Source organism: Hippoglossus stenolepis, chromosome 5 (assembly GCF_022539355.2).
Source record: "Hippoglossus stenolepis isolate QCI-W04-F060 chromosome 5, HSTE1.2, whole genome shotgun sequence".
In the NCBI taxonomy this organism is placed as follows: Eukaryota; Metazoa; Chordata; class Actinopteri; order Pleuronectiformes; family Pleuronectidae; genus Hippoglossus; species Hippoglossus stenolepis.
The window spans coordinates 25,643,884-25,658,165 of NC_061487.1; the positions used below are offsets into that span (position 1 = coordinate 25,643,884).

The 14,282-nt window shown below is 42.4% G+C and overlaps 1 protein-coding gene across 3 annotated transcripts in view; it reads left to right on the top strand.

Annotated features, from left to right (window-relative positions):
• The window catches only part of necab2 (N-terminal EF-hand calcium binding protein 2), a 108,815-nt gene extending 94,691 nt beyond the window's left edge, over nt 1–14,124 (top strand). For all 3 annotated transcript variants that reach the window (XM_035157786.2, XM_035157789.2, XM_035157787.2), the window contains 4 exons: nt 1,456–1,568; nt 7,204–7,281; nt 8,023–8,114; nt 9,405–14,124. In XM_035157786.2, the coding sequence (XP_035013677.1) occupies nt 1,456–1,568; nt 7,204–7,281; nt 8,023–8,114; nt 9,405–9,433 (312 nt within the window). In that variant the 3' untranslated portion in view covers nt 9,434–14,124. The remainder of the gene's footprint in view (nt 1–1,455; nt 1,569–7,203; nt 7,282–8,022; nt 8,115–9,404) is intronic.
• The last annotated feature ends 158 nt before the right edge of the window (nt 14,125–14,282 follow it).

Sequence of the window (14,282 nt, forward strand, 5' to 3'; positions counted from 1 at the left end):
GTTACATGGCAATAAAACAGACAATCAGAGCGATAGAGACCCACTAACGCAAAGTGGATGCAGATGTGTTGAACACTTAGAGTCTGCGTGTGTACAAGCTGCAAGAGCCGCAGTTAATATCTGCTCAACGTGGAGAGCTCTCTTATTAGGATGTTAAACAAGGAGCTATTTCCAGTTGTACTCCACAATTGCCTGATGTGAAATCGAATCCTGATGATAACAGTCACTGCAAGTGTCTCAAAGACAGCTGGGGATATTTCTCATTACAAAGAAAATGAGGGAAATACGACGAACAGAACCAGACAGTGATGAGGAAGAGCAGCCTGCAGGGCGGCCGGTCTGTATCAGTGGAGACTAAGACAGATGGAGGAGCAGGGAGGTGGGAGCAGGGGCAGAGGAGCTGGGTGAGGGCTGCAGGTCAGATGAGGAGCAAGTGAAGTGAGCAGATAAATAAGTGCAGGGCTGAAGAGGAAGAGGAAGATAAACCAAAACTGAGTCAAACTGAAGCTCTTCATCAACTGGTCAAAAAAACTCACCAACTTCTGGCTTTTATCTGATGTGGGAATGAATACAATCGAATTCACTCCCGGGTCAAGTACCATAGACAGAGGTTTTTATTGGCTCCGATCGGCAGTGATTTGGCAGAACAGCGAGGTGAGAGAGTGCACCGGAGAAAAAAACTGTGAGCATATACCCCCGAGACAAAGTGTAATACTCTTAAAGTTGGACTACAAACTAAAACTGTTTTTATTGTTTGTAAAACAACTTGATTAGTGGATGACTCACTTCCCCTAAGCCACAGTCCCCCTGTACACTCACAGCAAGATAAGGGGAAAAAAATATGAAGAATAATTATGACATTTAAATGTCAATTGCAGGGAAATAGTGGAGATGATGTAAGATTATCTGAGGATTTTTACAAAGATACACTGTGAAGGGGCGTGTGTGTATAAAGAATCACTGTGTATCTGTGTGTGTCTGCGCATGTGTGTGTGTATTTGTGTGTGTGACAGTTCAGAATGAGCTCGACTGACAAACCTGACGTGTTGACAGATTTTTCTCAAAATGATTAATAATAGATCTAGAAATGACCCCAGTTCTCCACCGTGTGCGCATGCTTGTGTGTGTGTGACAGAACGAGAGTGTGTGTGTGTAGTATGACCACAACTAATGTGAAACTGTGCACACACTGTATTTGTGTGTGTGTTTGAATGTTTATCATGAAATGTCAGTGGGACGCTGCTTTAGTTATCTGGGTTATAGATGAAGTTTTAATTAGTAAAGTATGAAGATATAAATTAATCTCATCTGATCAAAACCAAAGCAGCTTCACGTTCATCCATCTTTGGTAAAGTCATAAAATACGTTTTTTTGTATCTGTTCCATACAAACACTTGAAACCTCTCTCTCTCTCTCTCTCTCTCTCTCTCTCTCTCTCTCTCTCTCTCTCTGCAGTCCTTGTTGCTGATTCGTCAGGAGATGGTGGTTTCCCAGAAGAAGCTGGGCGAGTTCTGCGAGGCCCTGAAGCAGTACCTGAAGAACGTGTCCGCTCAGAGAGACTGTTTTCAGTAAGTCCACATCTCACCAGCGCTCCTGCAGAGAGAGAGAGAGCAGCACCGTGAACCTCATCATTTTACATATTTAATGTGCTCCGCTTTCAGTGTCAGGACCTCAGTTTCTCTCACTTTATTAAGTAATACCTCAGATATTCTCCCCTCTGGTCCTGTGGCCGTATCTTTTAGTGTTCACGTGCACACGCACACACACTGAAGTGAGATACTAACACCATGCCTGGGCTGAATGTAATATAGTTGGATATACACATGCTGTACATGTAATAACACCCCCCCCCCCCCTGCCTGCGTCAAGGTGCTGGGAGACAAATCTAATACCCAGAGAGATTTCTCCAAATCCCAGACTCAATATGCTGTGTGCATGGTCCACACTCCTGTATTCTGCAGACGCCCTTGGTGAGACGTTGGGGTTCTGGCTCTACTAAACTACACTTTTGCATTTCTATTGTAGTTCCTCTCACCACTTACTGCATTTTGTCCTTTGGGATAAAGGTTCTGTGAGAGCTGCATAGAGACAGAAATAAGGTTTGAATCCTTCATATAGCACAGAATGTATTTGTATTATATGGATTTAGGAGAAAATGAAAATGTTTGTCATGTAACACGTTTTAGCCACTTTGGGGCGATTTTAAACACAATATATATATATAATACATTAACAAACAGCTGCCTATTTACATATGTAACAGATTATATAATACCATTATTATCATTCATTGAATCTTTCCGCTCATCTGATGTACGTTAACCCTCGGGAGTCTGTGATCACACCGACTTGATCTAATCATGTGTTGTGTCTTGTGTGTGTTTTGGGGTCCAATGTGTTGATTTGCTATGTCAAAGTGAAAAATGACTTGTCTGGTCATTTACACAATGTTGCTCTGAAATGAAGACACCAAGCATTGGGAAGGTGAACGTGTATGATGTGATGTAAAAAGGCAAAATCGAAGGCAATGAAAATGGCTAAAATAGCCCCAGACTCCACAGGGTCCAGTCTCTGCTCTCCGTTGTAGCTCTGCTTCATCCACCAAATGCTCCCAGCAGATATAATAGTTATGTTGCTATTTCTGTGCTAACTTTGTCACTTAACATTTTCTTGATGGTTGGTTTTTCTCCAGTTAGTTTATCAGAGTTTATTCACAGCTTCTTAAGATCGTAAACGACATAAATGATGCAAACAGATAGAGATGGTAGTCAGTGGTAAATCTGCCTTCAGCGACGCATCTTCAAATGTCTGTGTGGGCGGGGGTGAAGCAGGTTCCTGAGGAAGAGATGGAACAAATGAATTGTGCAGATGTGGAAAGCTGAGATAACGTCGTTAGAGCCAGTTACACACCGGGGAGTCTGTAGCTGCTGCTCAAGATGCTCCTGCTGAACGTGAATGAACACGTACGACTTTCTGAAAGGGCAAGAACCCTTAGTTCAGAGACTAATGACTAGAATGTTTTCAGAGTTAGAACTAAAGAATACGTCCATATTTCTTTTATACATCTCATTCCTCACCACATTTCTTGACCTGCAGGCAGAATAGTGACAGCCTATCTTTTAATAATATGGTGCCTGTGGGAAGAGGCTGTTCCGGAGCAAATAATGTCCTCAAATCATCGGACTGGAAGACGCAGGCGAGTGGAGCCCGAGCGGCTTGTTGTTTATGGTTGTGTTGTGAAGAAGTGCCGCTCGGTCACAGCGCTGTAGTGAACCAGCTCTACGCAGCTCGGGACAGGCTCTGCTCAGGAACCTGACACTGGACGTCTTGACCTTTGAAAGCCTGTGGTTTAAAACCTCTTTGGCTGCTGTGATCAATCAGCAAATGACTCCTTGATTCACTGATGCTGAGCCAAGCTCTGGTTTAACAGAAGGTACCAAAGTGCAAGTATCCGAAATTAAATCTGACCTACAACACACATTGATTAGTATATTGAGACAGATATAAATTATTAGGTATAATAATATCACATAGAGCTCGAGGTCTGTCGGTCAGTTTGGTCTAAATATCTCAACAATTACTCGATTCATTTTTATCTTATTTTGAAAAATGGACCTCAAAGAATGAATTTATATCACCTTCACTCTCCGATCTTTTATCAGGCATCATAAGGTTTGATTCACCCAATAATTTAGTAAAAGAATAACTCACCTTTAAATCGTAGATTTTCGAAATGCTAACAAACATGGAAATCCACCTTTGCTCAGTTGTTTTTCAAGGTCTCTTCTTATCAGATCTATCGTCTCCACCTCAGTGAGTCACACACTTAAGCCCCTTTCACACTGGACAAAAACCCACCAGCACCCACTCCCACCTGGGCTTTGTCTTCACTGTGAAAGGAGACAATCAGCAATCACTCAGAGGTCGAATTAATCTGCATCAATCTCAGGTATTTATCCAGATACGATCGGCAGTAATGGAAACACGAGGCTAATTTTCGCCCACTTTCCTGCGCAACCAATCAGGGCTCCACTATCAACAACAGCCATAATGGAGGCGTTGAAGGTTTGTTGGTAACATCTGAGAGTCTTTGTCATCTCAGCCACGAATCTGTCTCCGTCCGAACAGCGCTCTGTCGTAAATAATATACTATTTAGAAAAGTAATGGACATGTTCCTGATAATGAATGTGACCAGAATGGAAAAGTTTCCCCCCCTGCAACCAGTTCTCTCTGCTGGTTCACGGCACCTCCACACCGGCTTCACTTCCCAGAACCGGCATCTATGTCCATTTTAATGTCCGTGTCTATGATATGTAAAAACTGTTAGGTGTTCAGCTGTGGTCAGTGAATATCAGGTGGAGGAGACACAGACGTTCAGATGATGCTGTTCGTTGTGTGTTTGTTTTGAGGTGTAGACTTTGAGGTTGGATGGCACCTTTGTTACCTTGTGTGTGTGTGTGTGTGTGTGTGTGTGTGTGTGTGTGTGTGTGTGTGTGTGTGTGTGTAGCAGGGCAGCACAGCGCCTGTAGGAGCTCAGGTAAATAATGTATGAGAGTGAAGACGGTTTGTTGACGGAGAGAATCCACCTCATTACTTTTCATTTCTCCCGTGTGCTGCCTCTCTTTCTTTCTTCGGTGTCACTGTGCGTCTCTCCCTTTGCCCTCCTCCTCATTTCCTCATTTAATCTTCTGTTATCTTTAAAGTTTATTTACTTTCTTCCTTCGCTGCTCTTTTCTTTTTTTACCGTGCATGTGTGATTACACACAAAAACTTATTATATCCTCCAGCAGAGCTCACACAACTTATTGTCATTTCATTTAAAGCCTGGTGGAGACATTTGGCATCCAGAGGCAGCCGGTCCCCCAGCGCCCTCAGCAGGTCCAGGGGAGAACTACAGAGGCATACTATCACTTTTATCATTACTCTCTGTTTATATACACCCCTCAGTGTACTTATACACCCTCAGTGTACTTATACACCCCTCAGAAGTATAGACAGTAAGCATTGGCAAACTCCTATTGGAATGATAGAAAATAAACAAATTAAATAAGATATATGTATAAATGAATATTATATATATATAATTAAAAGTTTTCTCCATTTTATTTTGTGTGGTTTTATCGCACAATGCCCTTATTTAAAACTTTAACAATTTCACAATGGCCCATCATCTTGTCACGTTTTATTTCATAATGTCACATTTTACATTGTCCTTTTTCTCTCCTTCAACTTCTCAGGACATCACATCCCTCCGACCTTTTTTAAGCGAGCTCAACAATTTCTAGCAGATTTATTGAGTCGGCTTCAGAGAGCTCATGCAAACTCATCTTTTCCTCCCAGTTCTTCACACTGGGAGTTTCTGCCTCCAGGAAATATCCTGTTTTTGTTCTATTCTGTTTTATCCTCGTTCTCTAAAGTCCGGCTCTGACAAAAGGGGTGTAAGTGGAGCTGGTAGTGAGTGACACACTTTCCCCTCAGGGTTGATACTGCAGCGCTCTGTGCTCACTGCTGAGACCTTTCACTTCTACAAACTTCTACATTATATTCTCCTGCAGTCGTGTTTCTCGTTGAAGCCCGGAGAGGGCAGAAGAGACGCAGCTTCAGGGCTTCACAGATTCAAACTCTGACTCTGATCCTGCTGCCTGTGACTTCACTGAGACTCACTGCTGAAGTTTGGTTCTGTTACATAACTTTTATCAGTTAGTTTTGCATTGAGATGCAAATGATGTTTTCTCCATTTACTGCGAAAGCACAGATTTAGCATCAAACCTTTTATCCTCACAGTAAAAAAAAGTAAAAGCCCCTTGTAGGTTTTATAACTTATCAGATTTATGTAGTGTGGCACTTTATTGGTCCCTTAACAATACACATGACAGGTGTAAGACCGATAAGATGAATGGATTTTGAGATTTCTGGAATTATTAGATAGTTAAGATGCATGACTTCATACCTACATGTTATATTAGTGATATTCTTGTGGCCGGAGAGTTGCACAATACTCAAAAAACTCAAAATACTCGATATTTAATGCAGAAATTTCCCTTAAACATTCCAGACACTGGCCTTAGAGCAACAGCATCATTGTATTTCTGAACAAATTAAACATTAACACAGTAACTAAACCTCTTCTTGTAATTACAAGGCTGCACCTGCGACTTACGTATCCAGACAATCAGCCTGGTGATGTTGCCGGCAGCAGGTTCCTTCAGATTTAACTCAACAGCTTGTAATACGTCAAGAATTCATATGTTGATTATGGCCCAATTTCACCCCAATGTCCAACAGGATGACATGATGAAGGGATGACATCATTAGATTCTGCACAAACACTTTTCTGGCCTTAATTCAACAGCGTGACTCAGGAGCAGAAGGAGATTTGACCATGTTTCCTGCTACTTGACTCATTGGCTGAGACTGTGATGGTAATTTTGAGTGATTCTTAGAGAGGACTTGTTTGAGAACTTGAATGAAAATGATATCTGGGATGAGAACAGTGTAATTTCAAACCACACTGCAGCACCTGATCTGCATAAACACGAGCTCAGCTGCTGCGCTGCTCTCACGTCGACGTGTCTGGAGCCAGAAATTCACCAAACAGGTGCAGAACAGAGCAAATACAGGACGTGAGTCTGATGAACATGGAATCAAACTGTGTTGGTTCAAACTTTTCTGATTTGGTTTATTTCCACTTCTCTCACCAGCAGCTTCCACTCGTCCATCTGCATGTCTTTGTCAGATGTACGTCTCCAGCAGATAAACATCAAACCACCCCTGAACCTCCTGGAATCAAGATGATTCAGTCACCGTGGACAAAGATTCTTTGTGGATTATTTCCCTCATCTTTTCCTCATATGGGCAACTAACGTTCCTCCATTTTCACTGATCTATTCTCACATTGTTCCGGTGGCTTATTGCAGGTTTCATTTTTACAGATGAGATGTAATTTCCACACATTCATCTTGTTGATAAGTGCTGTGGCATCAATATTGTGCAGGGATAGAAAACAACTCAGGATTATCACTGTTTCTTTAATCAGTTTCTTTAATGAGACTTTTGTTTCCTCTCTTCCTTTCCTCACCTCCATCCTCTGCCTTACTTTTCATTTACACCCCGTTCCTCTAATCTACCATTTTCCTCCTCTGCCATCAATCCACCGATTACATCTCCTCTTCTCATCTCCCTGTTTTTTCCTGCGTCTCCAGTGTGACCGCCGTGCGTCTGCCGGACGGTTTATCCTTTGTCGTCTACGAGTTCTGGGACGGAGAGGAGGAGTGGAAGAGGTGAGTTTTCAATCACGTCTGACTTCACAGTGAACATTTCAATCCTAAAGCTCCTCGCTGACATCTGTCAATCATGTCAAGTGTTTACAGCTTTCTGACTTAGAAAAGGATTTCAAAGGGTCAATGCAAATGAGTGAGCCGCCCTGCTTCGACTCGGAAAGTGACTTTAGAATTAAACCTGAGTAAATGCTGATCCACTTTAAAAGTATTAAAAGTCATTACCGAGTGTGGACATTCATTTTGTTTCTGAAAACGCCTTTGACTCAGCACTCCGCCTCCTCGGAAAGTTTTTGGAGCTGAGCACGCCGTTCCTTCCTGCCATTGTTTTTATTGATTGGCGATTGCCAAATAAAGAGCGCCCTCTTTTCTTCCATTAACGTCATGAGCTAGTTGGAAAAATTCCCCCATCCGCATTTAATTAACATTCTGCAGCCATTCACTCGGCGCGGAGCTGCTGAAGCACTCAAGATGCGTCAGGTCGTCATGATTTAGTGATGGTGCTGGTGCTGGTGCACGAGGAGAGGCTGCTGATGTAGCTGCCTGCTGATCGGAGTTTCTGCTCCACTGCTCCCAGCGTCGCCCGGCCATTAATATTTCAACCCTTACAGTAAAGGCTAAGGGCCGTGCAAAGCGCTCTGAGGCCGCGTGTGCCCGTGTGCACGTTTATGAGGGGCTGCAGACGTGTGTGTGCACGTACATACATGATGTGTGTAAAGCCGATGTGTGCTCTCACCCCTCCAGACACCTCCAGTCCACCCCCAACAAAGCCTTTCAGCATGTGAAGGTGGACACACTGTGCCAGCCGGAGACCGTGTCCTCTGTAGCCGTGCCAGGTGAGTGCTGAAATACTACACAATAAAACTACACAATAAAATGAGGGCCACTGAATTTTGTTTTATCATCAGATAAAGGAGCGGTTCACTGATTTCAGACATGAACGTCTGTTTAGTGTTTTGTCCAGAAAAGCCCCCCGTTAAATTTATGATTAAGTTTATAACACACAGGGATTGGTCAGGCAGCAGGTTGCATTATGGGAAGTGTAGGATTCCATGTTTTTGTTGGGGGCCCCCGGCCAAAAGGACACCCCCCCCCCCTTCAAACAATTCTTTAACTCTTCTTATCAAGATTATATACACAAAATACAGACTTGATTTCTCAGCACTGAACAGAAACCAGTAAAACTCAGACAAAGAATTGTGATAAATCAGTTTCCTCATAATCCTAAGAAAGTTTTTCTGGACAGTTCAAGCAGCCTGACTCTGAAAATGACGTCATTAAATCCGACTCACATCCGTCCACTGTGCGAGGAGCCGACTGTCAGTGAGCGGAGCTGATGCCAGGCAGTCGGCCTTTACTACTTCCTGTCCTGTCTCGTTTTTCATCCAGCTCTCCTCACCCCCCCGCTCTCATCTTTCTCCGGCCCGCACACTTCTGTTTTTCTCCGCCTTGCCAAATTTATCCTCAACCTCCATTCAATCTTTTTCCTCTCTTTCCAATTCAGTGCCAGATCACAATATATAATGTCTTCACTTTACATAGAAGGTCGAGACCTTAAAAATTGTGTTCCCACAGTGTTGCCAGATGTACGATAATGTGGTGACAGTATTATCAGTTAGTAATCTGGACAGTAAAATATGGATCATGTCTTTATTTACACATCTCTTCTCATGTGACATCTTTTAAGCCAATCATGCTTGTGATGATGACCTGCGTCTCTCACAACTTGACACAAGTCCTTCCTGTTTACTGTTTCAAAATAAGAGCCTTGTGCCTTGAAAAGGATCGTTTCTGGATCTTGACACACAAATGTCAGTGTTGAACATCCTGTCCCTTCTCTGGTCGCGTACAATAATCTTCCTCAAAATACGATGATTTTAAAGCTTCTGGTACAATGCTTCAACATTTCCCATCTGGCAACGCATCATGTATAAGCTCTGTCAGACTGAGTTATTATTATAGATGTAAAGATGTTATTAATGATAGTAGCACCACTTAATATGATAATAATAATGCTCTGGAGTCAGTTACCTGCAGGATCATCTTTCTGTCTGATGATCATTTCCCTTTCAGTCTCTTTGTCTGTCTTTAACCTCGTCCTCACCTGTCGTCCTCTGTCTCTGCAGCCGCCTGGTGCAGCGTGAACAGGGACTGAGCATGAAGACTTTCCGCCACACGCCAAGACTCCTCCCTCTCCGACCCGCCCTCCGCCCCTGAAACCTTCTCCCCCTGCATTTCACCCACTCTCACGCCCTCTCCTCTCTCCACCCTCACATTCCTCAACTCTTTTTGTAAGTACATGTTTACACAGTGCAAATCGATGGTGTCAACTACAGTGAAAATTGAACAAACAGTGCATTGGACAACGTGAGATATAAAAAAAAGAAAAAGAAAAAAGAAGCTTAAAAGGCGTTTGCATCTCACCGTGGTGGTTTGCTGGTTGGAGATTTTTTGGGATTATTTCATGCTCATGTTTCCAGTAGCTTTGAGCCTGGTGGAGTTCGTCTTGTAGCAGGAACCCCGGCGTAGAGTTTTTCATGTAGCAGTAACCGTCAATGGGTCGAGTATTGTGTCATTTAATTTCACAAAGAAAGTGAAGGTTGAATTTACCATAAAAAGGCTCCTCTTCTGTACGTAGCTGTCATTTCTTAGTAGCTGCTCTCTCCACTTCTGTTCTCATTGTTCTAATAATTCCAATGGTTTTGTAAATGAACAAATGGTTTTGACGTCTTTCTCACATCAGCCATTCTGAACTCAGACATGTTGAGTAATCGAGGACGAACAACAGACCACGTGGGCAAATTAGCTTGAAATCTCAGGAGCAAACTGAAAGCTTGAATTTAGCTCGAAGGTTAACTAGCTCGATGCTTCTGTGAATATAGCTTCGTGCTTTTCAGCATTATATACTTTTCGACCCAACCCGATTTTGTAGGCAGTCAGAATCTCTAACAGTTTATTACAAGATGCTCCTAGAGTCCAATGTTCCTCAGGTCAGGATCAGGGTCCGGTATTACCGAGGTCTTAAGGTTCCCAGGATCTTTATATCCGCGGCTCCTATGTTCCCAAAGGTCTTAAGGCCGATTCAAAGTTAACTGGAACAAAAACCCTAAGTCTAAAAGTTCCCTCTGAGAGTTTTTAAAGGTAAGAATGACTCTGAAGAAGATATGGGCGACAAATACAACATATCTGATGTCGTAGTGTATGTAATAATTTAACTATCTTCATTCCCAAATAATAAAAAATTATAATTTTACCATCTCAACACACAAATGAGAGAGTTAGATCCATTTGTTCCCTGAGATCTTCAGAATGGCTGCTGTGAGAATTGCAGGTGCGACATACAGAGAAACATTAAGTTCTATTTCTTCATGTAGCTTTTATTCCATCGAACACTTTGGGGTTTGGATTTCTCCGCGTTGACCTCAGGGTCATTCTAGTTGTGACATGAAGCCTTTTGCTGCTACATGAGACAGAGGAGAGAGAAACAGCTCCTCACTGATCTCCATGCAGCTCAACATGCTTTTACTTTCGCCTTCCGCCTGTGTATTCCATGTCTGAATTTGGCAGTGGGTAACTTATTAGCTGTGTGAGTCTAGTAGAGATTGTACATAATGCAAACGTTGTTCTATTATGATTCTACTTGTATTTATTGACATATTTGAGTGCACAGTTTTCCTCGGTGGGAGCTGAACAGCAGCTTTACAGTTGCTGCTCAGCTCCTCTCAACAGTTTCTTTGAATCAAACCATCGGAAACAGACACACCCCATCTGAACGACATCGAATTTAAAAGCCTTAAACATCACCACATGCTAGAGGAGGTTTTTCAAAGGGTTTGTTAAAAAAAAAAAAAAGAGAGACGACTTAACTTTTTTTTGATGTGACGTAAACTCCCAGTAAGCAGGGAAACGCCCACTAGGGGTCTTTCGGTGTCGGCCTCTCCGCAGGTTATGCAGAACCCGTCCTGAGTTGCAGTAACGTGTCGACCGTTTCACAGAGAGCGTTCGATTTCTCTACGCCAGACTTATGCAGTTCTCGACATCTCGAGATACGACTTCACACCACTGTATGTGCCGTAGCCGATCCACCACATTAGCATTTCCCACACACAATAAAGACGTATATTTCCACTGTTGACCCCCAAAGTGCAAAAAAAGTCACGTAGAGGAAGGGTTCCACTTTAACAGGAGGGATCACAGGTGGTGCAGATCTCAGCCGTCAGAATCAGACGCATGATGGGTCTGATCTCCCAGTAAACCATCCACAGGAAATCCATCTGAGCAGATTGATATTGAAAAAAGTTTTTTCCATAAATCAAAAACACGAAAGTAGACTGAAACCTCCACAGTAACTTAAACATCAACTCGATCACGTGTTTGTTTGATGGACTGAACTTCAGTGCATTATAAACCGGGACATGTGCAGAAGAACTGGAATTTACTGTGAGTAAAAAAGAAATAGTGATTTTTCATTTCAGTAGATGTCAGATTTGTTGGAATTGATCAGACCCACCTCTGCATCTGCTCTGACTCCCCCCCAAATCTCACCCCTTCGCCCTGGGGAGGGACTGAAATCCCCCCCCCCCACCTGACCTCACCACCACCCCCACCACTGAACGCCCTCCACACTACAATCAGACTCTCGTTCAGAAAGCACAATGTAAAAATGAGTGGATATTGTGACTCGAAGATACAGATATATTAGAGGTTATTGAGTATGATGAGAGTATTTAGAGATGAATATATATATATATATATAGTCTTACTGTTTATCTGGTTTAAGATCTACTATTCATGAATCACTCCTTTCCAGCTCTTTATAGCTACTTTCAAAACGGTGCCATCTGACCATCCGCCTCAGTGTTGGGTCTATTTTCTTTTCCATCTGTGAACGACAGAACTGTGGTGGCAGTGAGCGAGGATTCAGCTTCACGGGTACAACGTCGATCTCTCTTCCTTTAGAGCGCTGGGCTGCGTTGAGCCGGGCCGAAACATGTGGAGTTAGTATAACTTATACTGTAAAATAAATGTATATCACGGTAGACTTGTAGAACATGCATGCAAAGGCTTTATCTATGAAACTTATATCCAAGAGTCTGAGGTATTCTGTGGAGTTTCTGACCACCAGGTAGCGCTGCAGAGCAATATAAAGTGGGCCCCTGTTTTTGTAACTGACTGTAAATAAAGATGGACGACTCATCTGCGCGTCCTCCCACTGTCCAAAAACGAAGCCAAAATATCAGGTGCTGCCATCTTGCTTCTACGTAGCTGTGTCCATATGCAAGTCAACTGGAGGTGAATTATTTTACTTTTGGGGTTGAATCGTATGGAAGTTAGCATAAAAAAACGAATTAAAATTGTTTGACATCGTTGATAGTAAATCTGTGTAATTGTATCATTAAATATAAATTTGTTCAGCTAGTTTGACACTTTATGAATTCCTTTAATGTGCGAAAAAAATCAATTGAAGTTAAATAAATGTGGAAAAGATCATTCATTCATTTATTTGGATATAATCAGTAGATATTAAGATTTTAATAAACAAACAATCTGCAATAGTTTCCTCCAGATGGTTATTATCCGTTAAGAACTGTATTTCCAGACATTGAACACTAGGGGGTGGAGTCTCTATATGAAATGGAATACGAACCCAAAACAAAACTTGTTCGGAAATGAGTCGTAAAATTACTTTGAAAACCCTCCAAGGATTAGCTAAATTATAATTTACGACATTTTAACATCTTATCGTTCCTCAACGAACTAGTTTTAGCTTTTTTTCCAACGCTCTCGACTACAGATTGTAAAAATAGTTTGGCTTCGATTATGTTTCCATTTTATTCTCGTCGCATATTTAGTATTTAATATTTAATAGCTGCTCCCACGGCGCCACATTCTGCTGCTTTTTGTTCCCAAGTCAACTCCACAGGGTCCTTCAAGCTTCCACTCATCAAATAACTCCTTCACTCCTGTGCAGCTACAAACTGTCACACTAGCTGCTGAGCTCTGAACAGAAACACAAAGCCATAGTGCATGGGTTGATGTTTACACGTCAGTGACTTTACCACACTGACAGCCATAGTACCACAGTGCTGGAGCCCCGCTGAACGCAGCCCACGCGCTCTAACCGAGAGGGCGCTTCCTGTGCGCGGCGCCCGGCCCCGGTCGGGTCGTGCATGCGAGGTCGATCATCAGAAAATGCCCGACGCTGTTTCCTGTTGAAACATTCCTAAATGTCCCTCTGACACGTGCCACCGGCTCCTTTTTCTATCCCACGACTCGACCGAACGTTTTCCTGGCGACGCGCGAGAGGACAGGAGGAGGTCGTGTAGCCGTAGAGACGCTGGCGGGTCAGGAAGCGTTTTACCTCAACACGTGTTGTCACATGACACCGAGCCAATCGAGAATATACATCAAGGCCGTAACTCCTCCCCTCCGCGGGTGTGTTCTTTTCTATCCTTTAACTGAGTGCATGTCAACTGAATGTCCAGTAACTTCTTTGCTGTAGTATTAGGCCATGCTACTCTTCAATGGGTTTTGTGCTTTTCTTACCTTCTTTCTTTTCTAGTATTCCTATGAAGAAGACAGAGACTAAAATCTATTATATGAAATATACACTATATGACTAGAAAAAAAAAAAATGGCATACATGAATGAAGAGTCACTTTTATGGCAATGTTTAATGAAATATTAATTCTTAATGTATGTTTCAGTAAACGGCTTTCTCTTCTTAAGTGTAGAGACTTATTGCAGGGATGCAAGTATTATATTTGGTCTTTAAAGAATATCTTGTTGAAATTCTAGATGATGTAGAGTGATGCAATTCAATAAAACTAGAAAACTGAGAAACAAGGAAGTGTCACGTGGCTTTGATTTGAAACGTGTGTGTGAAAAACTTTGTGGATGAATGATAATTAATCTTGTGTCTTAATGAACGTGGAACAATCCTCAATCTACTCCGGTTTATTTTATGGTTTTATGAGGATTAAAATGGCAACGTTTTCATACAC